The 25,409-nt window shown below is 36.0% G+C and overlaps 1 protein-coding gene across 1 annotated transcript in view; it reads right to left on the bottom strand.

The window, feature by feature from the left end:
• Positions 1-13,275: 13,275 nt before the first annotated feature.
• The window catches only part of GAD1 (glutamate decarboxylase 1), a 28,626-nt gene continuing 16,492 nt past the window's right edge, over positions 13,276-25,409 (bottom strand). The window contains exons 8-17 of the mRNA XM_065672767.1: positions 25,146-25,261; positions 24,963-25,042; positions 24,714-24,768; positions 23,518-23,634; positions 23,223-23,287; positions 19,799-19,877; positions 18,290-18,439; positions 15,843-15,950; positions 15,054-15,143; positions 13,276-13,449 (exon numbers count right to left, since the gene is read on the bottom strand). Of these exons, the coding sequence (XP_065528839.1) occupies positions 13,276-13,449; positions 15,054-15,143; positions 15,843-15,950; positions 18,290-18,439; positions 19,799-19,877; positions 23,223-23,287; positions 23,518-23,634; positions 24,714-24,768; positions 24,963-25,042; positions 25,146-25,261 (1,034 nt within the window). The remainder of the gene's footprint in view (positions 13,450-15,053; positions 15,144-15,842; positions 15,951-18,289; positions 18,440-19,798; positions 19,878-23,222; positions 23,288-23,517; positions 23,635-24,713; positions 24,769-24,962; positions 25,043-25,145; positions 25,262-25,409) is intronic.

Consider the following 25,409-nt stretch of genomic DNA (forward strand, 5'->3'; position numbering starts at 1 on the left):
TTGCTGTTAGTGAGTTGTCATTGAAGAGAACAAATTTGGTTAAGGAGAGAGAGAAAGCTTGGGATACAATCAGATCCTGTGATCCTGACCACAAAGCAATGCTATCCCAATGCAGTACACTACCTTTCTCACCCCAAAATAGCATTGTGTCCTTCCACATGTACTAATGAGAGCAGATAAAGTCTTTAGCGGAGGTTAATCCTTCCTTCACTGGCTGGTTGAGTACTCTTGGAACCATTTCCAAAGAGGAAATTCTGCCGAGGACTTCCTGGGTGAATTAGCAGAACTAGTGAGTTTTAGGAAGAGAAAATGTGTCAGAGGTTACTTCCACAGCTACCTAGACAAGTTAAAGTAAATTAAAGGTCATGACAGGACGCATTGTCCCTGGATAAGCATCTATTTCACATGGTTTTCCACTTCAGCACAGGCAGATGGAGCTCTCTCTACTTTCTGCAGCATCCTGAAGGCAGCAGCAGAGGATGCCCCCCGTGTGTTGAGTTTAAGAATCAAATGAGCAGTTTGCCATCTGAGGTCACCACACTGAAAGCCAAACGACACAGAACAATAATGCTTTTCCGTGCTGCTGACAACATGATTCATTGGTCCTCACTACTGCCACCTGCCAGAATGCTTTCATCAGCAAGCACAAAGTTTGCGACTTAGGAGCTGGTGGACACAGGTGCATCTCCCTGGGATGTCCTGGAATATGTTTTATCTATTTTGAGATGAGATTTGCAGGTATCAGTATAATCAACAGGACTGGTGATTTAGTGTACTGTACCAGCTGGAAAGATCCAGCCACTTTCTGAAGCTGACCCTTAATTCCTGCTGTCACTGGCTCTCCTCTTGATGCTCTGGGCAGATCACTATTAGAGCCAAGGGGCTTGAGTCCTGCAAGGACCAGAGTAACCCTCTGAATGAAGAGACTAGCTTTTAGGTTATTACACACTGTGAAGAGTGTGGTGTTATTCATAACAATGATCAAATCTTAACCATTAAAGGGCCTCTTCCTTCCTATTTGTACGGATAGCATTTTGCTGTGTGTGAGAACTGATGAACAAAGCATTAAGGACTTTAAAAAATGTTTCTGGAAGATGTTCTATTTTTTTTCAGGAAGACAAACACCACCTACTAAGTGTGTTTCTCTGAGTGTCTTGGCTTCATACGGTGTCAGACCCAGTGAACTATGGGATGTTCCACGTGGTCATTAAATCCCATCACAAACTTGGATGCTGTCCAGGCACTACTAGAACAGGGACTTGGGCTGAAAAGCTGCTAAGAAAAATGTGCAAAGCAACATCAATGATAGAAAGAGTTAAATGGCTGAAGAAAATTGAGTACAGGTGATTATTTGGGATTTTTCCTACTTATGTAAGCATGAAGGGGGGGAAAATGCAGTCACCATAGAAGTCTAACAAACAGAACCGCAGAGAAAATTGCTGCAGCCAGTTTACCCACTGGTTTCAATGGAAACCACACAACTGCTTAGAAAAGGCACAAAGAGTGCTGCAAGAGTCACAAATTGCAGGCTAAGGCCCAGACCCAGCAAGAGCTGAATGAGTCACAGGCCCAACTGGGAGTAATTCTCAGATCTAGGTCTCCATGTGAGCTCTGTCCTCACTCACATGCATGTGGTCACAGTTTTCTTCCCCTCATCTTCCTTCCAATTGCCTTCTCTCCAACTACTGCCTCTCTTCAATGACTACAGAAAGCCCAGAGGGAAACACAAAAATCCACTGTCTGGGGGCTGCATGCAATGTTAGAGTTGTATTATTTCATATTAAAATATCAAAGGCAGTGGGACTACTTCTATTATAAATCTCCATCTTACATAAGCCATTTTTTTGGCTGTTAAAATATACAATGTAAGATTTGTAGGGGTTTTCTATCTCATTTCAGTTTTTTCTTTGCAGCCTGCCTGGTAAAACTGGCTACTCCCTTGTCCTCAGGCTTTAAAATGTCCCTCATGTAGAGGCTTAGCTGAGAAAATGACAGCTTGAAAGCAGCAGTTTCAAAATCTGATCAGTGCAAAATGCAGCCAGAATGCGGAGTTATACAGACACCCTGGAAAAGTGGTTCTGATATGTCACAGTTGTTTGTTGGGACGTTTTCATACACCATTCATGGACCTAACCATTATAATGAGAAGCAGTGCTATCAGAGAGCTTTCAAAATAATAGCTGTAATATGGATAACAGTTCAGAAAATCCCACACAGTTAAAAAAAGTACAAATCAGTTTCTAGTCCCATTAAGAAGTTATGAGGTGCAAAGTGTTTAGTGCAAAGCATTAGCAAAACTGCTGAACCAGATCAAAGCCCAACAACTTTGAATACAGCAACACAAATTTAAAAGAGTGCCTTAGTCAATACCAGTCATTCATGAAATATTCCACACCTGCCACAGAGGACCCCATGTCCCCACCTCTTTAATATTTTCTCTGTTCCTAGGGAGCCCCCTGACTCAATGTAGGAGTTTTCTAAGGGTTAACACCCACCAAAATACACAATATAATTATTTATCACTGATGAGATATTTGCAACACATTTTATATTGTTATTCATATTATTAATATCGTTCAGGTCAAATGCATATAAATTATTAATAGAACTCAATCTTGAAATCTGACTTTTCGGATATCTGGTAGGGGGATGGAAATACCTCATTTCGGCTCCTCCTTTTCTACTGCATCTCTGCTTGTTTGGGTTTGTTGTTCTTGTTGTTTTGGGTTTTTTTTTGTAGACATCTGTTTAAGACTTTACTAACCAGGTCTCCCTCACACACAGCTCCAGGTGGAATAATCTACTCCCACTTCCAGGTGTGTGCTAAAGCTTCTCTATCACATAAAAAATAAAAATAGGAGACACAGGAGATCAGATTAATTCTCATTCTTCATCCTTGGAGATTTTCGAAAGCAATCTAGAGATGCTTTTGGGATGGGAAGCCCCATTTGAGTAGGCGGCTTGCACAAGATGACCAGTTCATTCACAGAGGAAACACGGTGCTAACCATTATTACACCATTATGTGCGGGTGTACCACAGCAGCAAAGTTTGGCAAGTTAAAGTGGTTGGATGTTCAGCCGTGAAATACAAACCTGAAGTCTTAATTGGAAACCTAGGTGCAGGCTGATGGAAGGGATACAAAGTATCTCCTGTGATCATCTTGGCCTCATTCTTCTCCAAAATTGCGTATTTCTTCTCATATAGCCATATTCCTTGTCGAACCAGAGCGGTATACCTGGCTTTAGTCCATTAAGTTTTGCCCTTATTTTCCTTTGTGTATTTTCACTAAAATTCAATAGAATTACATCAGGGTGAAGTTTTTATTTTAGATTCTAAACTATCTCCTTACTTATGCTGTTAGGTCTTAATCTGCTAGAGAGCCATCAACAGATTCCAATGTAACTGCCTACATTAGGAATGTAATTTGTTGATAGTTTCCTGTTTTGTTGTTGGTTTTTTTTTAAGTACCAATCCCGCTAAATCCCAGGCATTACAGTCAACTGCAAAACAATTGCAACAATTACTGAACCAGCTAAAAGCAATTCAACAGCTGCATCTTCTAAAATGTTAACGAGTCCAGAGACCTACAAATAATGCAGACTCATACTAGCTGCAATTACAATGTGGCTTATAAAGCGTGGATAACTATGAATTACATGATAAAGATCTTCAATTTATAAGGTAGTTTAAAAGCTATTTATAGGGTGTCATGTATAACAACGGAAAGTAAATGATGGCTGAAATCTAACATTTTATGTTTTTACATGTATATGGTTTGGATCGATTATTTTGTTTTCTTTGCTCCCTATAGAATAACTGATCAAGATATTGGGTCTTACACAGAGATCTATATGTGTATGTAAACACAGTCCTCCATGAGAAGATTCTGCATGACATGCTAGATAAAAGCTTTTAAAACAGTAATCGATTTACTTATTTAAAAAAAAGAAAATAAAAAAAAGTAAAAGTGTGAGTGTGACTTGGGTTTGGCATCAAGAACCTACCAGGTCCCACCTCCTATTCACAATTAGACATAAAAGGCTGAATTTATAGTGTAATAGTGAAACAGGCTTCCATTTTTCTAAGTCCTTGGTATTCCTTGTTGTAACTGGAAAGCTGCCCATGTTGTTGAATCTGTATTTCAGAGACCACATCAGACTCAAAGCAAGTAGAGATAGAATAATCTAGCTATTACAATAAATAATGCTACATTATTAAATAATGCTCACATTATTTGCTTCTACAAGTCATTGCAATAGTTTTCTTCTCTACAGTGTATTTTCCATTGTTTTCCTTCACTCTTTACCATTTCAAATTATTTCAGTAATGAATCTTGTGTTATTTAGCCTAAGAAACCAACACATAATTTGACAGACATCCACACTATTAGAAAACTAATGTGATTTAAGACAGCCAATGTAAGTAAACAAAGTGGATAGAAGAAAGCTTTACCTCTCTGCACAGTTCCCTTTGCACACTTTGCTGAGTGATGTAGAAGACAAAAAGTGCTTCTAGTGCCTATGGGTGTAATGAAAAATATTACTGCTGGAAAAATCTTGTGCATTTAAAATTGTATAAATAAGCAGTAAAGGACAGGTAGATACCCACATACACTTCAATGTCACATGTATTCCTACAAAGCAGCATAATGTAAGCTGGTATCTATTTCAAATTATATGCAATGAATGTCACTTAGGGTTGATTCTGTTATCAAAGTTTTTCTTGAGGTATTTTATGACTCTGTTAAGTTATTCAGCCTGAAGAATGTTGTACATTTCCTTTGGTCTGCTGGGCAATTTTACTGTTTTTGAAATTAGCCCTGCGTACCACCACCAATCATTTTATCTCTTCCCCCTTTCATTTGTATCTGAAAATCCCACCAAAGTCAGGGTGTCTAAATTAGTTTTGCTCCCTTGTGTTAGGACAATCTCTCAACCTACTCTTCCATTTGAAGACAGGTGTAAAATACAGGGAAGTAAACACCATGTATTTGTTGAAGCTCTTTTAATTAATTGGTTTTGGTGAAAGATGAGAAGGGAACAGGCATTCCTGTTATAAATCATTTCTTCTGAGTATCCAACCAAGTCTCTTTAGTGTAATCCAGTGGTTTTAGTTTCTTCTTTTGACCAGTTTGCCAGCTTAATGGAAACAGCTCTGGACTGAGCTGCAGAGTAAATGAAGGTGTCTTCAAAGTGCCCTGAGAAACTCCATTCCACTTCTGGACTGCTTCCAGTATGGCAGTAATTGTACAATTATAGCAGCATTATATATAGAAAATCAACATGAGTTCTGAAGTTGTTCAACAATAGCTAAGCATAATTATTTACATTAGTCACAGAATTTCTAGGAGATAAAAAAGCCTCACACAACTAAAATTAGGCTTTTGGGGAAGGAAAATTGTGGCAATTACTGGCCTAGGAGTTCTTTTTAAAGTAACGTTGGTGTATTGAATAGGAAGAAATCTAGTTGGGTTTTCTTTCAACTGCAATGCTAGCTCTAATGCTGCGATCATTCTGTATGTACTCACTTAAGAAAGCAGAGAGAGCTGTCTGATGGCAATTACAATTCTCACTGCTAGAGAGCCAGGTCACAAATTAGTAATCTGTGACTTATCATATCTTGCAAAAAGATAGGCCTCATATCCTTGGGAAAAAAAGAGAATATGCATTCCATTATACTGCAAGGTAGAGCTGGTAATTAATTTATACCTGCAGAATAATTATGTGTTCACAAGGACTGAGTAAAAACTATAAAAACTACTCACTGATACGAAGTATTTACAGCAGGGAAACTAACGCTGGTTCTTCAGTAGTGTGAAAAAAACCCCACTCTTCTTGAAAAACATGTAGAATAATTGAAGAGCATGATGACGCAAAACAGTATAAATAAATATAATAACCCTGAAACGTAACATAATCAGGTACAAGTAATATGCTTTTAAAAAGTGTGACCTAGATAAGTGAATGTACCAAATTACTGCAGCTCCATACCTACCAGCAAATTAAAAACATGAGTTATTAAAAGTCACAGTTACAACGAATTAGTGAAAGGGTTTTTTTTTTTTCCACAAATAGGAAAGCCTGCTGTAATCAAAACAATTATGGTTCTTTGGTACAGCATTGTCAAACCCAGCATGTAGAGATCTCACCCCCCCGGCCAGAGAAGCTGTACTCCTTGAGATAATCAAGAGTCATTCTACTCTGTTTAGTGATTGCCGGTGCTGTGCATGTGGCAGCTGAGTGAACTAGCTGAAAGAGACAGACAATGCAACAAGGAGCAATAAAAAGTTAAAAGGGATGTAAATAAAGAATTCATCACGTACAATCTAGTGGTCAGTCTGGCCCTATGTCCGCAACCACAAATGTCAGTCTTACCCTGCAGGCATCCTTCCCAAAAGTAAAGAAAGCAGCTTAATTGAGATTAATGACCTTTTTTGGAGCCCATGGAAAGTCCTATTTAATAAAGCAATACATTGTGTTATTATAAATTAAGAAGGCAATACATCGCCTTATTACATTAATGTAATTTATAATACATGCAATCTTCAGAAGACATAAAAAGCAGTGACCAACATGACACTGAGTGAAAAACATAGCTTTCTCAATTTGCTTTTCAGAGGCATTTTTACCTGTCCAGTTTAAAGTCAGCATTTAAGTTCGTTTGGTTTTTTTTGAAGGGCCAGTATGCTTGCTTTATACACCAGCATCATCCAAACTCTTGCTGATGTTGCACCAAGCAGATATGGCTTCAAATCAGCTTACAGTGTGGTCAGGGATGACAGGCTTCTGTAAATCTAAGTTAAAGAAATTGTACTTGCATTTGTTGATTTTGCTTGTAGTGACAGGTTTTTTGGTTTCTTGAAATGTTAAACTTCGGTTTTTTCCATTTTGTATCACCTGCTATGGTCTCGCATATTGCTGTTGTCCCGGCACAACAACCTTTTCATGTAAAACAAGGCCAAACATTTTCACACAGTCATTCCTGCCTCAAACCAACTGTTCTCAGATGAACTACTCTGGTATCCTGTTAAAAGGTATATAATTAAAGAGCTTTTCATGGTAGAGATTGAACCCTTCATGTACACACACAACACGCACATACATACTTTCAAAGGGAAACCAATTTACTATTTCCTTAATGATATACTTGATAAGATAATGTTATACTTCAAGAATCTTCCAGATGTCCTGAAAAGTCCTACACAAAATGGTCAACATGATGCAAGACTTCATTTATGTACATGCATGTGTCCTTGTGTTTTATATCAAGAAATACAAACACTCTCACAAATGCAACAATAAATACACTTATCCAGTCTGAAATAATTATATTCAGATGCTGAGCAGATTACCTAAAAAACAGAGAAACAGTTTTGGTTTTTTTTTCTTTCTTTATCAGGTCAACTTAAAAGTTCTGTATGCATCTTATCTTTTATTCTAACCATAATTTTATCCTGCTTTGTCCAGAAGTCTGATCCTTCCACACTGTGCAGCCATCCTTCCTTTTAAACTTTCAGTCAATGCTTGTGTCTTCTCATTTCCTCTTCAGCTTAGTTGCAGTTCTTGAGTGAGTGGTACTCCTGATTTATGTATAATCACCCCAAACATAACTTTACAATTTGCAAATTATAGAACACTAAAGAAGAAATTCAGACAGATCTAATTCTGTTGACCACTGTGAGCTGTACATAACTACAAACAGTCTCATTGTGGTCCTAACATTGAACAGTCTGCATGAAGTTGAACACTCCTTAATGCTCACACATGATGCAGTCATCTCCCATAATTTTTAGTGCCTTACATTATAGCATTTTCATGCTACACTAATGGACTTAGTAAGTTTCTTAGCAGTATATCTTTTCCTCATGCCTGGTTTGCTGCATAAAATTTTTTTACTTGCAAAGAAAGCTGTTCTTAAGAAAACTCACCCTATTTGAAGGATGTTCATCCTACCCTAAAAGCAATCAAAATTCAATTTATTATTAAATGACAGTTCTATGGATAACTCAAAAAGCAGTAATTAATCAGAATTTATCTAGATCATAAAAAATCATTTAATACTTTTATGAATCCAAAATGTATTAATTTTCAACATACTTGGTATGCAACCCCCCCCCATTAAAAATATTTTAATTCCCATAAGAGATTGCCAAATTACCCCATCTATGGTCTGAAATCCAGAACTTTTAATTACATTTTTTATGCTTTACATGATACATATCAAGTATATATCATGAATAGATAGATAAAGACCTATCATGTGCCAAAAGTTTTGCCACAGAAGCAAAAAGGGAAAGACTTGTATTTTGTCGTTATTATGCTTCATTCAAGTACAATTAGGAAAAGAAAAAGTATTCCCTTGAAGTTATCACATTCTTATAAATTTTACGTTTCAACAACTTTATGCTCAGTTTCTAGTGTATTTTAAAACATCTATGTTTCTGTATAAAAGACATTGAATTTGTTTGGTGTTACTGCATTAAGCATAGCCTTTTTCTTAGAGAATATAAGAATTCCAGTATTTTTTCCTACCTCAGACTTAGGGTCTCATTCTGTTGTTTTATTAGGAAATGGTCTTCCATTTCTGAGAATGGGAAAGATTGATTCAAACTATTGGCAACAGCTTTCCTGTTGACTTCTGTGGTAGCAAAATTAGTCTTCACTTGTGAGTTTTTTTCCAAAATTAGTCTTAGAAAACATTTTTACTTTACTCACAAAATAAAGCCGCCAATATCTCATTTATTTCTGTTTCAAGGAAACATTTGTACTGTAAAAGACTGTGCCCTATACCACTTAACGCAAAACTGGCTAAAAAAAAGAAACCCAGCTCTAACTGACTCTAAGAATAGTCACAGGTTTTTTGCTATGCAGACTTCAAATGGTTTTGCAGTCAGGCACCCAGTATCCCGTACTACTGATTTCACCATGTATTGTCATATGACCCTGAGGGCTCCTCTTGTCATCTCTGTATTACTTCTGAACAAGACAAGCACAGAAGTGCTGGAACAACACGGTTCAGAATACCTTCATGCCTGTTTCTGTCCAGCAGTTTTTTACATGCAGAAAAGACGTTTTTCAGTCAAGTAGATTTTTCATTGCATAAAAACATCCTAGTTCTAATTGTGTGCAGGTTTAAATGTGCTTAATAAACAAACACTGAGATCAAAAGTATGCAAAGTGAGCATATACTCAAGTCTTCCTGGGAGTAAGACCTGCATTACAACAAATAAGTTTTATGGATATATCCACAGAATTAATAGCAGAGCTTTTACCATAAGGGCTTGATCTTGTATTTTTTACCCACTCCAAAGTTCCTGTTTACATTCTCTGGTCCTCTGTAAAAGCTGGATGATGATTTCAGAAACCACACAAAACACCACACAGAAAGATTTTTAGATTCTCTATTTTTTAGTATTTCTGGACAGTTCTGATATCTGGACAACCCTATTCAAACCAATCAAGGTTCAGAGCATGCCGTTCTTCCTCAGCCTGTGTTGGCACAAGCTTACATTCAGTTCACAATTAAAACTAAACAACAGCCGTAGTATTCACCTTACTGTTTTTAATGTGAGTGATAATGTCGTATGGCTTTTGTCTCATATTCTTAGGGAAACAAAAGAGCATGCAAAAATTATATGAGACAAATTAGACAGTTTTAAGATCAACTTTTATTGAAAAATTAAAACTGCATTGCATATCTTCTTTATAACTTCAACATTTCTTAAACCACAAAACAGAGATTCCATTTAAAAAATCTCTTCGTATTTTTCACCATTCAAAAAACAGTTTATGAACTAAGTCAAGATGATTTTAAAATCCTGCGTTATTCCCAAGGCCTCTGGTTCCGTGTGTCTGCCATGAGTGGTACTATCTATCATCTCTAAAATGCACCTTTAATTACACAATCAGAATTTTTCTCATTCAAAACCAAGAGTTGCTATTAATTTTTATCCAGTGGTCAGTCTTTTCCAAGTAAATTACATCAGTTAAGAAGCGCTGCAGCTACATGTTCAGCTAAGATCTTGCCTATTGTTTGTTTGATGTGAACTCACCCCCACAGAATTACAGTGAATGTTCATGTGATTTTAAAAGCAAAATTGCTACCTTAGAGTATATTTTAAACCTCAGAAATAAAGTTACTCACCTGGAATTGCAATGCTTTGAATTAGTCAACACCACTGTGCATGCATACTTGCTGATCTCTCACAGTGTATGGGTTAAAAAGCAGGCAAATTCCGGGTAAGCTTTGTCTGAGAAGCTGTAACGTATGAGATGTTACATACCAGATGAAAATTGCCTACTGAGAAGAAAACACAGATGAGTTTTATCACCATTGATGACCATAACTGCTCTGTTAAAATCAGCTAACAAAGCCAGAAATTAATAGGAGCCCTGTGCCTGTGGAACATGGTATGTGTAATAGGGAAACACTCCAGAGCCTGTTATTAGAATTAAAAGCTTTGCAAAAATCTAATTTTGTGTGTCATCTGCATCAAGACACAACACTGCAGAAAGGCAAGATAAAATGCAGAGGGCAGGAAAATAAATCTAACTCCCCTGTCTTCAGAGAAAACACCTCTGTGTTAACTGTCTCACTTCTGAAACAGGCAGGAGGAGCTCCATTATTCCCATCTAATTGCAAACCAACAATGGAAATAGGTAGAACCTCTTATGCTTTTGACCTCCAAAACACAAGATACTCTGTTAAAAGAAGTGGAAATTTTAGCAAGCAAAACATCGTATATGTGCTGAAGAGACCTATATTTATTTCTGACTACATCTCAGGACTGTCCAAGGATTGCTGTATGAATGCCAATAAGCCGTATTATGGTATTTCCTAGTTCAGATCAGTTACATGAGGATTATTCTCTTCACTTAGTTTATAAGGAGATGCATGCTTTAAGGAGCTATAATATTTCAAATACAATAAAATACTATTGGAATATTGAAATGATGAGCTGGATACAAGGTCCATGATGTTAAAATATTCAGGTTAGAGGATTAAGGGTAAATTGGAATCTTTAGTAATACAGTTGCTGAAATATCTTGACTATAGATGTGGAGGAAGTCAGAAATTCCCACCTAAGAACTGGTTGTAAAAATCACAAGGAACATGATGCTGTTTGTGTGGCAGATGTAAAATCCCCTAGAGAAGCTAGGTCAGCAGTTATGCAACTTTGCATTTATTATATTATTTCATATGGTTTCTCATAAAGAAGAAAGAGAAATCTTTCAATCTTCTGTAGCTGCCCTTTATGTAAAGTAAAACTGACAGAGACCAGAAATCAGGCAGAAGCCTGTAAATCAGAATGTAACATGTACTTCCTCTTCAACACAAACTTCTCTCTGTACTCAAAAAGCAGAAAGTTATGGAAGAGAGATAAGCAATACGCCCTGTGAAAAACTGGGAAGGCTGTTCTATATGGTATGGTAGTTACCATGACAGCTTCTTCCTTCTCCCTGCTCTGAAGCAGCCAAAGATGTGAGACAGCATCCTCAGAAGACAACCAGTGGGACCTGCAGGATGGAAAACTCTTCTCACTCTAGCTGCCATTCAACAGGACTGAAGGGGGCCAGAGAGGCTGTGAAAACTGCATAGCGTTACTGCATTTCATTGACTCTTTCAAAAATAATTTAATGTTATTACTGATTTGGTGGAGGGGGAGCAAATTATTACTGACTTATATAGGAGATAGCCACAGAATCCTGTATGAAAAGATCTGAAATTAGCATATTCCATTAATCACCATGACAGTAACTCAGTAGACAGAGGATTATTGAATCTTCATTTTGTTCCACTACTCTGTTTCCAGTATAGAGTTTTCCATTTGGTAGTATTGATTATCTAATGATTAAAACTGAACATGCTGCAGATGAATCTGGTGCCTATACTTTGAAAAGTCTAGCCAGTTGAAATTGTTGTGACAAGCCAGCTATATTTAAAGATTCTGAGATTACTTTTGGGTTTATTTATTTTATAAGCTCCAAACACATAGTGAATTCCATTTCACTAAAAGAATGGCACTACTTAAAACTCCGACAGAATTTAGTTAAAACGGCCTTTAGAGATTAGTCCTGAAATTCAAATCAAAAACAGGGGCCTTGGTTAGTAACAATTATTCACTAGAAAAGCATTCAGAACACTGAACAAACAGTCCGACATTACAATAAATAAAACTGAAAATTCTAATAGATTAAAAGGATTTCATCATTTGACAGTCTATACACAGTGTTAGAATTCCTTATATTCAGTAAAATTATCTGTAAGTTATTACTTTAAGGGCACTAGGATTTAAATTAAAGTATCAACTAATTTTTTGTCTTTTTTTCTTTGGCTCACAAAGACACTAAAATACCATAAACATTATTTAGAACTTCAATAATATATAAATAGGATACATTACAAATGGAAGAAAATACAAGACAACTCTTCAGCATGGTAAATCTCTGCATATAAATAAGCAAATATTTCATATACCTACAATTCAACAGTTATCTTGCTGCAAAACTATTACATTTAAATCCTTTTACACAAAGTCATTTAACAATAATATACACAATCTACACAAATTAACCTCTAAAAATACAGCAATAATATACCTGTTACAATGACTCTGCTACTATTACCCCTGATGTGACACTAAAGGGGAAATACAACTATTATACTCAAAGGTGCTGTTAGAGATTGCTGTTTTGTATTTAAGAGAAGCACCAACAACAAGATTTAATACTGTTATACATTTTCTTTAGCTCCTAAGAATCTACATTTTTGAAACGTTTCTATATGTCTAATTTTAGCCGGCAGAAAAGTCTGTAGCACATTATCCACATCATTAGTTGTTGAAGGAAAAGTTAATTCTCTTAAAGTGGAAAACATGCTGTGGCTTAGATCTAAGTTAATACCCACTTTATATATATGTATGTATATATATATATAATTATATATATATTTATTTATACTGTACATATATACTGTGCAGAGCTCTTAATTTGCTATTTTAGTACTCATTAATTTCCTGCTGACTACAATAAACAAGACCAACCTAAGAGTCAGTCGTACTTCAACTTCAAGATAATACATTTTCCCTCAGTAATATGATCTACCAATACATATATGTTTCAGTATCCTACAGTTGTTTTGTTTAAAGATGCCTTAGGAGATCGGAACTTACAGAAAGAGAATTTCCTTAAAACATGTTCTGCAGAACTGGATTTAAAAATAAGCCAGTACTGGAAAACAGTGAATTAGAGAAATAAACAATTCAATCAACGTACTACAGCTCCTGCCCCAATCTCTCTATTTCCTCAATGAGGAAGTCAATGTCAGACTTAGTTGCTGCTGGGTTTGAGATGACCATTCGGAAGAAGTTGACTTTATCACCCTGAGGCTGATATCCAACCATCGTAGTACCTGACTCCATCATCAGTGCTTTGATTTTTGGTGCCACCTTTATGATTTAAGAGAGAAAGAGAGAGAGACAAGTAATTTTTTTAAAAAGTATTCTTTCTTTTTATGTCACATCATTGCTTTGTTTGGAAAAAATACATGGATTGATCATAAAGACACTAGTTCCTATAGAAAGATTTGTAACAGAAAAAGCTTGAAAACCGAAATATGTAGGATTGGATATTTAAAGCAAAATTGACAATGATAACATCTATCTTTTTGATTAATAGACTAGTAACATCCTAGAGCATTCACTACATAATAATTTTATATATTAAATGTACATGTCATTTCTTTGTACTGAAGATTTTGTCATGAAGAAATGTTTTGTTTTTACGAAAACCTACTCCAGGACCTCCTTTGTGAGGGCAATGATGTTTTCCATGAAAATATTACATGTTCTCAAAGTTATTTTCTCAGATGAGGGGGACACAACAAAGATGGACATTTTTCAGTAGGATCTTAAGTTATAAAGAATATTTTCTGTTAGCATAAGACATGGAAACCTCGCAGTAGTTTTGCAGTACTGTGCATTTACCACAGTCTCACTTTCTCACTTTGATTTTCAAGGAATAATGTTCTGACAGTCTTAAAATTTGGTATTGAGTGAGCCCAGTTTTTCCATCCAGACCTTCTTTCTCTCTGTCAGCCAAGGGCAAATGTCTGGCTTTTTTACCATTTTGTAGGATGCTTTATAATGTCCTCTAATGTTGAATAGGGTCATGTCAAACATTTCATTCTTCTTACCAGTCTTATCTATCTTCCTCTTTTCTCTCTTTTTTGGCAATTTCTTTATTTAACATGTCATTGGGTTGACCCAGGAGTTTTTATACTCTTCTGTGGTCTTTCCCCACTGTGATGTAGACATAAAATCCTCTACATCTCCCAAGTTTACCTATTCTTCTCCCTTCCCAAACATAAAAAAAAATTGCAACTCACTTTAACAATCAAATTCATTCTTTTGCCTCCTGAGTGTATTTCATTCCATTTTTGTCTGTCTAAAATGCCACTACAAAATTAATGTATTTCACTTCCCTTTAGACCTAAGTATTTTCCCTGGTTCTGCCTCTATGATGTCTTCACTTCCCTCTAATCATTACTGCAAATAAATTTATCCCAAAGTTCTCCAAAGGGCATTAATTTTCATTGGAATGCATTAATGCATGACTAACCAAGCACATTTATAATACAAATAAAGACCTGAGAAAGACTGACTGGTTTCCATGTCCTTTACCTGTCCCAGCATTTTCAAATAATTACCCTTCCCTTTTTCTTGCTGATATGCTGTCCTATTCAAACAGGACTGGGATGTCTTTGTGCCTACCTGCCTTTTGAAGATGTGTAACACTTGGGAGCACAGAAGTGATAATAAAACAAAAAATAACTGGCTATTCTCTGTATCAAGTTCTATAGAAGAAATATGACTTCAGGCTCAGTATAAATAGGAGACAAAGGTGAATGAATATCAAGGTCATTACTAGCAATTGGAAAACTGACGTCCCAGAATTTGGAACAGTTGTCAACACACAGATATGTAACTTTTAATAAGCAGAATACTCTGGGTTGAAATAGGCTACATTTTTGCATTTAACAAAAACCACATACCCTGTGTAATTTTTCTCTTCTCTCATCACAGTCTGGCATGCCCCTGAGACTTGGTGGAATATACCAAAAACATACATTTGTATGCTCTGGCTGCAAAAAAGAACCGAATATGTATGTCAATAACCAAAATAATACACATCAATCACACACTAAAGTTTAGTCAGTAGCATACTTTAGCACAGTGTGAAAGACAAAATATATCATTATCTTTCCTAGTTCTGCATGTTAAAACAAAAACAAATGGATTATAGCAATGCTGGTTTCATCTGCTCTCTTGGATTCCCTATACATTGTCCCAGTTACGATATTTTAGGGTACAAATGAAGCGCAAATGCTTTCCACCTTCATGCAGTTTTATGAGGAACTGGTTTCCAGGATCACAGCAAGGGCAACACAATTTTCCTTTTCTTAGTAAATGGAGATAAAGTATATTTGTTATTCTATCAATCAAGTGCAGTGGCACTACCAACAGAATGTACAGCAATATAGCTCATTCACAGTTATGTATGTTATAATGGGGAATCTCAGCGTGAGAAGATTGTATTAAGGTAGTCCTCATGGCCTAAACTGAGAAGTTTTCTGCAGAAAAGAATGAGATAAATCTGACATTTACAGTACAAACCCACATGCATTCAGCCAAAAAACTGCCCAGATGCCAATAGTCACGTAGTTCTTTGGAAAATAAAAGCAGTTTTGTGTAGTTGGCTTGTAGAACTGTGAAAAGTGTGAAGACCGTTTTCAAAGTTACATAAAGATTTGTTTCCTATGCACAGGTTAAATAAAACTTACCTCGCCTTCAAAAACCATCTCAAATTCTTCTCTGTTTTTGATTTTAGTGTAGAGATATTCTGCCAGCTCCAGGCATTTGTTGATCTGATTTTCAAATCCTACTGTACCCTGGTTTAAAAAGAAAGTATTAGCTATGTGATCATTTTTCCTACTCCAATGCATTTACCTTTTCAGATAGGCTTCACTCTAAAGTGTTTGCTGTCAAAAAAATACTTAGCAGTATTGTTTCTTGTAATTAAAAAGTAAAGTTAATCAACACTACCAAAGTGGCTAAATGGGGCCTAACTGTAATCACTGTTTGGTTTTGTTCTTGTTTTAAGAGGATTTAATATGATAATAACAAGGGGGGCTGATATTCTTGATAGATTATTTGAAGCTCTTGGTTTCCCCAGTTTCAAAAAATATTATGAATATGAAGTTATTCAGCTCTTGCTGGAAGACTAGGGACATGGAATGGCAACTCAGTTGAAAGGGTAAGAGTTGGAAAATCATTTATTTCCTTTGAAGAGTGTAAGAAATTTGCATTTAAAAAAGTCAGCAATCACAAGCCTGCAATATATTTGCTGAAAGTCTTTTGCCTACCCACAGGTCTTTTGTCATATCTGAATTGTTTTTTGTTTTGAAAGATCATGATCTCAGGAAAAGTAGATGAATGTTGAGAATAAATAAAATAGGAAAAAAAAAAACAACTTGTGGGGTTTGTTGTTTTGGGTTTTTTTTGCACGTGAATGAAGAAATAGGAAAGACAAGTACACTCCTCAATTACCGCATATGTGGGGTAAGTTCTTTGTACTGAATAAAATGACGGAAGATAAAGTCACAAGAATACCTCTGGACCTAGGCTGTACATTTCTGCTATGAGGACAAGAGTATGATCACTCACGATAGCTAATGCTGAAGGAAAAATGTCCATAGATTCTAATATTGTATTTTCTTAACATTTTTGTAATATAATCATGCAATCTGCTAGAAACAGGTATTATCTAATACATCAGAGAACTCAGGTCCAAGAAATCTTAATTTGTCTCAAGACCAAACAGAAATCGAAAGTAACTAATTTCCAGATAAAGTCCAGATATACAGATCAACTTTAATCTATATTATTTTTATATAATCACATCCACAAATATCTTACTTCTGAATTTTAAATATGACCCATATCCATTATGGTTTCCACTGTATTTTTTTAATTTATTGCAAAGTGTTCTATTTTTTTAGTGAGGTCAGTTTAACAGGTGAATGTAACAGCAGAGGTAGAGTCTGCATACTAGTTTTAACAATATGTGTTCAGCTGGGAATCAGAAAAACATTCAGTCCGTGCTTTGAATGTGCCTGTAGTCAGTACTTGGTAAATAAGCAACACACTTCAAAGTTGTTAGTCTCAGTAAGATTCTAGCGTGTCATAAGCAGTTTCACATTACTGGATTACGGTACCAAAATGATTTATTTTGGAGGAAGAACTGAGTCTGAGCTGAAATATACTTAGCCTGGTAATCAAACCTATGCTGATAACTAAAATAATTGTTACAAGTATTTTGTGCTGACATGTTATGTTTCTTTTTCTGAAGTACTTTTTAAAATAAAGAATGACATGTCTAAAATCTGCTTAGAAGTAACTGTACATCTTAAGTTCTGTAACTTTCTTTCCTCAGTCTTCAATAGTAAAAAAATCTGTATGAAAATATCTTTTATCATCACAAGTTATTTACTATTGCTGTCTAAATCTCGCCCAAAGTGAAAACTATTTTATAATTGTACATTTTGACATTACATTTAATCTCAGTTTTATAAAAAAAGATTAGTCTGTGGACAGGTTACCCAACTGAATTCCCATTTTGTCAGCAGAGGAGCAAGAAGAAAAGTAGTAAGATGACTGCAGATAAAGAAATAAATATTAAATGTGTTTTCTTGACTACATGGATGTTCATCTTGTGAACACGTAAACCTGTATACAAGTCCACGCTTAAATGCAGTCATCCAGCCACACCACAGTAGTACCAGGGAATCAGCTGCTAAATCATCAGTTGGGCAAAGCTTCTTAAGAAACAAGCTTTGTCTTCAAAGTTGCTTATAAAGTCTAGGCATTGAAACGTGATGCTCAAAGGACCCTTGTAAACCATCAAGTCTACTCTGCTGCTACTACAAGCAGTGTCAGAAAATACAGATAAGAGTGTATAGAATCACAACAAACGACCATTTTGGTTCACTGGTTTTACTACAGCACTCATGTAGTGTCTTAAACATTTCTCCTAATTTCCAGCTGAATTTATTGATGGCTAAGATTGTTCCACAATTCAAATGGCTCTTTTCTGACTTAATACTCATATACGTGTGTATTTAGAGATCGTAATTACAAAGGCATTTATCTTAGAAAAAAAATGTTTGGTTACATGAGACTTATAAATTAAATACATTTCAGATTTTTGAGCTGAACTTTTATTATTTACCTTTGCCTTCCACATCAACCAAAATTTGAAAATGTCCACATGTCGACCACACTGTATTGCCTTATCTCCAGTGTCATAGGATACATCATACTGTTTGTCTGGCTGGAAGAGGTAGCCTGCACACATTTGATTGCAGCCTTGAAGTATACCCTATAATGAAAAACATGTACTCATATGACTTAGATGGCATATGTGCATATTAAACTGTAATCATTAATAATATATGATAACTGTATTTGGAATATATACAGAAGAATTGTCCCTGAGTAGTCATCTGGTTTTACATACCCACACACCTACACCTGGAAAAACATTCTCAGATTAATATGGATTCTTAGCTTTCGATACTTTGTCCACTTCACTTTGTAAGGTTATGTTTTTAAGACTTAAAGTTTTGATGAGCTAAATTACACACTAGAATAAAGCTATGGTCTCTTGTGCAGCAGACAGGTACAGAAAATTAATTTTTAAAAAAAAGAAAGTGAAGGCTTCAACTTTATCTATTGCCCAGCTTTATGACACTTAAAATTAGTGATAAATAAAAATACAAATGACCTAAACCAGACATTTTTTGCTTACAAACAAACATGGTCCACAGACCAATAGAAACCTACAGATTATTGGTAAACATCTCTGAAGGAAACACAAAGGAACAAATTCCTATATGTTACACAGAAGTCTTAAACATGGGACATTTCTAAAATGGTTTGCATCTCCTCTATACTTTTTAGTCATTCTTGGAAGCTCAAAGACACTGGTTTATCTAATAAATACAAAAACACCTATCAAAGTTCTCATACAGAGAATAAAAAATTTTGCTAAAATCCTGAAACATTGAGCACAATAAGCATGCATGGCACTAAATAACGGCTAGTGTTTATCTCCAATAGATGTCAAAGTGGTTTACAAAGGGAAATAAAAAACTCAAAACTGCTTCATCCTTATGCACAGGGACCACTTTAACTAGCCTCTTCTAGTAGCAATTGACATGACAGAAATTAGTAGACACTAGAATTAGTCTTATCCACAGATGATATGAATCTTTTTTGTCATCTGAGGAAAATACATATTGCTTAAAAGAATTAAGACTTGAATTGAGAAACTTTCAAAAAGCTAAGATAAAAACAGTTGGTTTTTATTCAAGCAGTTTAGACTGTGACTAATTACCAAGACCAAGGGTCTATGTTCAGTATATCACAGAAACAACAGAGTAGATGCTCAGATGAAGTAGAGTATCATGGCTCTAGTGTTGCTATTAGAATATGCAAAATAAATCAACAACTAATGATCTAATAGAGCTTAAAAAAGAAACCAAAACCAAAAAACAAACACCCACCAAATAAAAACAGAAAAAAACCCCTTCCTAAACAATGCAAATCCACACAATTATTCCTTCCAAAATAAGTTTTGAAATTCAATGGATTTTGCACAACCCTCTTAAAAAGTAGGGCTTGATATTTACTTTTAAATTTTATTTTTAACTGCTTAATCATTAAATATAAGGCAGACCTTTTCCCGGACAAGAATGGCAGAACATTGTAACAACACTCCCATCATCTTGTGTGGATTCCAAGTAACTGAGTTGGCTCTGCAAAAAAATTTCACATTCAGATAGGTCTGGAAAACAGAAACTAAACCTGAAGCAATCATCTTTGTTTTCTGCTTTCAGCTGGAAATATATGGAGTTTTGACCATGATGGTTTCACTATGGAGATTATTACTGTCTCAGGTGTCTCACTTCCCAGCTATACTGTCCAGGAAAGGATCTTTTCATGCATTACTGCTGAAATGTCAGACTTCTGATTAGTTTATGTTATTCCTAATACCAGTTAATTAGTGTCAGACTGATTAGACTTCATTCCCTGAAGACTCCACTTCTAGACATAGCACTAATGAAATTAACAAAACCAGTATGACAGGTTATATCAATTTAAGGTACTGACTGGGGGAGGGTCGTGTCAGAAAATTAAGGAAATAACATGAATTTTTGGAGAACACAGCTCTTTACTGAACAGCTACTGAAAAAGTAGAAAGCAAAGGAAAAGATACTTCTCATGCCTATTTGCTTTCTCAGTTAAAGCCACAAGAGGCCTTTTCTGTACTAGCTTGTCAAGCCCATGGACTGTTAGAAAGCCATAAAACTTTACATCATGATCCTACCATTCTGTATGTAAAGCTTAAATCTTTCTAAACACAGTAGATGCATAAGATCACTTAATTTATTAACGAAACAGATGAGATATTCTGTATTTTTAACATAATGACCTAGACAGTTTAATGATGATGCTAAAATAAATGTGCCAACATTGCACATTGATCGACTTCTTCAGCCTAAGTAGTTAATTACCAAATGCCCTTTTGATTCATTGTGTGTCCCAGAAAAGGAAAGTGTATAATCATATTTCACAGGCTATGCATGTGTTCTTACAATGTGCTTGAAATAAAATTCAAAGATATTTCTTCCTCTTCTACATCCTCCTCTCAGAAGACACAGACACAACCACAATTTCTCTCTTTTGAGCAACACAATGACTCCTTCACCCCTGTCCGAGGACCACTAATTCCATACATTCCAGCTATGATTCCAACCTCTATCTGCACTAGGTTAGGCTGCAGCTCTCCTCAGCCAAAAGAACAGCACAGTCTGTGCTATATCTGGTAAGTTCACCATCCCTCTAAAATGTCCTGCTTAGGCAGGGCAATGCAGCAGGTACATAGCTCAGACTTAGGAGGCAATTATCTTTTTTAAAATTTAACTAATAGGTCAAATATGGTAGTGAAGAAACAGGAATTTATGTAACAGCTCATTTCCTTTTGAGAGCACTATGTTTTCAGTTTCGTGCATTTATTTCACTTTCAGGGTTCCAAACAAAGACAATTCCAGTCATCTTGGCAAGGAGCATTAGGTTTAACATGAAAAGGTCACTCTCAGCTCCGCGCAGCCAGGCAGAGGCTATCTACCACAGACCATCCCTGCTCTGCACCGTGGCAGACTGCTTGTACAGACACCCACATCTCTGAGCAGACCAAGTCTGGCCTGAGTGTAGGCAGTAGACCCAGCTGGGCCCTGTGACAGGCAATTATACAGTACAGGTGGGCCCCTTTCCATGTTTGAAGATCCCTACAGCTGTCTAGGAAGGAAATAATATTGCACTTCATGGCCTGCTGCTTTTTGTATTTGCTTAAGATGATGGTCTTAATTAGCACCCCTGGATTGACCTCAGGTCAAAAGAGGTGTGCCAAACTACTGCCACCAAACCTGTGTACCTTAAGGAAATTGCCATGCTGACCTCATATTAGACATGTTGCCATAACATGAGTGACTAACAAATTGGACTGCAGAGGTTTGTATGATTCAGAGTACTCCTGCCACACTGCTGTCCCTGCAACAGAAGGGTCTGCATGGTTTTCCTACCATTCCTTGTGTACATTATTGTTCATCTTGTGCTTGTTTTTCACTTACTACATGAGATGACCATCACTAGGAAAGTTTGTTTTCCCTAAGGAAAAACAATGCTCACTGTTCTCATTTTACACCTTTACACATGCCCACATTCAGCACAGTTGATCTGAGGAAGCAATTTGGTGTTACTGTGAGAGTACATGGGAAGAGCTTGTTTCAAATCTTTTTTTTTGCTTCCCTGAAAGCTGGCACCTGCAATGATAGGAAAGATCTTATGCTTCTGGTTCTTTGTTGCTTGTCTGATTGTTATTCAGACAGGCAGTCTTTTATGATAGAGTGGTTTCAGAGGAAATCTAGAGAAACACACCCATGGGGTTATAAGCACTTCTACAGTTTACAGCCTTGTCATCATTGGATATGGGAACAACTGTGCCAAAGACTACACATGGGACTTCTCCTGAGCCTGAGTTGTAAGGCCTGGGGCAAGGGAGGAGGGTCACACTCACACTCTGCTATCACTTCCAATACAAACGCTTTGCCTTTTTAAATTTGGTTCAATTAATTATTTAGGCTGACTTCTGGTCTCAGCGGGCATCTTGGTAACCTGGGTTACTTGCCTAGGGGCAGACATGCACTCTTTTCTGCAGATTTCACTCTGGCCTCTACAAGAGCTTCCTGCTTCTTTTGTGGAATCCCTACCTGGCACCAATTCATAGGGCCCTGTGCCCTGCGACACAGTGAGTATCTGTGGCTGTTCCTGTATGTTCCCTCAGTCCTCTGACTGGCACAGCAGAACTGTGCCAGTTTGGTGCTATCATAGTCCTTTCCAGCCTCATAGCTACTGTAATTTGCCTAAAAATTGCTGCTAATTCAGTCCCTATCAAGTGTTACTCTCTTTGTTGTATACACATGTATGTTTTTGTGTGTGTGTGTGTGTGTGTGTATACAAGCAATACAAAAGCAAGCATATATATATATATAAGCTTTCATTCACAGAACACTCATTTTCAAACAGAACATACATGCTATTTTCTAGAAACAACTGCAAACATCTTTCAGGGGAGAATCTCTACAAATTCCCACCATGTCATGAGTTCCTATCACAGGTATTCACACTCAAACACCCTCTCTGGATTCCTCATTTCTCACTATTATTCTCAAAGCCCTACCTTTCAGACACTGTCTAGCTCTCACACCTTTTCCTCAAATTCTCCTTCGCCCAGTCCTAGACTTATGGCCCTTTCAAAGCTATTCATAGAACAATCCCCCTTCCTTTTTGCCAAGCGATATCCTTGTCCTTCTTCAAATCTGCTGAAAACTTATCTTTTGCTCCTCTGTACATCACTGTTCTCTTCTGCAGCATTGTTTCAGTCTTCCTAGTGTGAACCTTTCCTGTCTGTCTTGCTTTTGTCTAATTTGGTGTTTAAACTCCTTAACGCAGCAAATTCATCTTTTGATGAATTTGTGAAGTGTCATTTATCTTATGAAAGTACTTTAATAATAGTATTACAAATATGCATCATGTAGTACCTTTCTATTCCATTTAATTTATGACGATGCTTTCGGGACATTAACAGTCCACCTCCCCAGGCAGCCTGGAAGAGAGAGAAACAAGAGAAGACTTATTGTTTTGGAAAAGCCTAACATAGAATCATAGAAGAGTTAGGGTTGGCAAGGACCTTAAGATCATCTAGTTCCAACTCCCCTGACATATTTTAATTTACTCAGGATCTAGTAATAAATAAAAATAAACTTTAATTCAAGACAAAACATATGTAAACAAAAATCCTCTTTTGCCTGAATAGCACTTCATTTAGTTACTTACATCTACATGGAGCCAGAGGTTATATTTTTCACATATATCTGCAATCTCTTGTATTGGATCAAAGGCTCCATATACTGTTGTGCCTGCAGTTGCATTTACAAAAAGGGGAACGTATCCCTGCAATAAAAATAAAAACACTAAATACAAAATCCAACCTCTTCCAGGAAAAAGAATAAATGTGAAAATCATTTTAGAAACATTGCTATCCCATTTTCCAGTCTAAAAATGCTTTTCTTCCCATGTGAAAGTTAAATATAAGCAACACTAGAAACTAACAAGTTGTATATGTGGTATAAACAAACTCTGGTTTTATTGTACTGTAACATCACAAAATTAACCAGTCAGAAGGTAAAGAATATTATTTTGTCTAATCTCCTTCAGTAAGAAGATTTAAACATTTCAGTAGAAGACCAGGAATAGTCAAGAAAAGTTGAGACTTTTACAGCCATATAAAGGAAAATTAATTGTGATATGCAAGTTGTGATTTGAAGGCTTGAAATTATTCCTTTAGCCTTTATTTAATAAGCAGGACAAAGCAGAACAAAGCAATCCAAATCAAAAGCAATAAATGTGAAACTATCTGATCCAAGTGAGGCAATTTTGAACTAGATTAAATAAATGTGAACTTCAATTTCATAGAGTGCCCAAATGTAAAGAAGTTAAGAAATAAAATAATAGCAATCTTGACTGCTCTAACTTTGTTGGGTTTACACAAAATTGAAGGATTTTACATTGCATTGATTAAGGAATTAACTATAATGTCTCAATAAAAATAAACTTACTGGCTATCGCTGCAACTTCACACTTGAAATCTATGGGCATTTTTAGGACTTCAATAGAGGTCTTGATGATTTTGTCTAAAGTTTGGGTAAAAGTAGGTTTATTTTCATGTTTAGTTTTGTTAGTTTTCATACTTTTTTCTATGTATTTCTATACAAAGTTATTTCTAGAAATCAGAAATACAGATGTGGTTCAAGAGTTTAAAATATGTTGGTTTTAAACAGCAAATGGAAACCTTAGCAAGACATACAGATAGTTCCTTAATCAATGCATGATGTATAATTAAGCAGCTAAAAATATTACTATAATATTTATATCATTCTAATTTTCTCTTTTAATGTTAACCCTGAACCGTTAAAGGAAGAAGTATTTTTACTAAGCCAGGCATTTAAGCACTGGTTTTTAAAGCCACAAACCTTTTGTTTTGCTTCCAAAATTTTTGCCTCCAAATCAGCCGGTATTATTTTGCCTCTGTAATGATTATAGAAACAGAAAGAGAATTAAAGACTGCATATAGAAATACTACAGTTGAAATAATGTAATAGTATTTTCTCAACAGGCCATTAGCGACTTGGCATACTGTACTGAATTAGTTCTTAAGCACACTACAACAAATTTAACAGATGAACACATCTAATGTATCAAAACCTTATCATTCATCCTACCTTTCATTGCATTTTATCAAAATCACGTTGTCCGTTCCAAATCCAAGAGCAGCTCCAGCTTTCTTTATTGAGTAGTGACTCTGTAGCAAAACATATGCACGTTTAACAGAGTGGTTGTTTAATGATGAAGTATCTTCACAACATGCAGCAATAAATGAAGAATTAGCAGCGTATGAAACTCACGTGTTCTGAGGTAAAGAGAACGAGTTTAGGGACTGCAGCCATGCCTTTGGTTTTAACTTCAGGGAAATACTTGTAGCGTGCGGCCATTATACTGTACATGTTGGAGATTGCTCCTCCTGTGAGTAAATACGTGAATATTAGACCAAAGACATACAAGTCTCATCTGCATTATGCAGTGAAAGTGGCAGTGAACTATGAAAAAATAAATCTATGAAATGCATGGTCATCTGTCTCTATAAAGTCACACTGAGAGACAGAATTTCC

The sequence above is a fragment of the Lathamus discolor genome, chromosome 3, assembly GCF_037157495.1.
Source record: "Lathamus discolor isolate bLatDis1 chromosome 3, bLatDis1.hap1, whole genome shotgun sequence".
In the NCBI taxonomy this organism is placed as follows: Eukaryota; Metazoa; Chordata; class Aves; order Psittaciformes; family Psittacidae; genus Lathamus; species Lathamus discolor.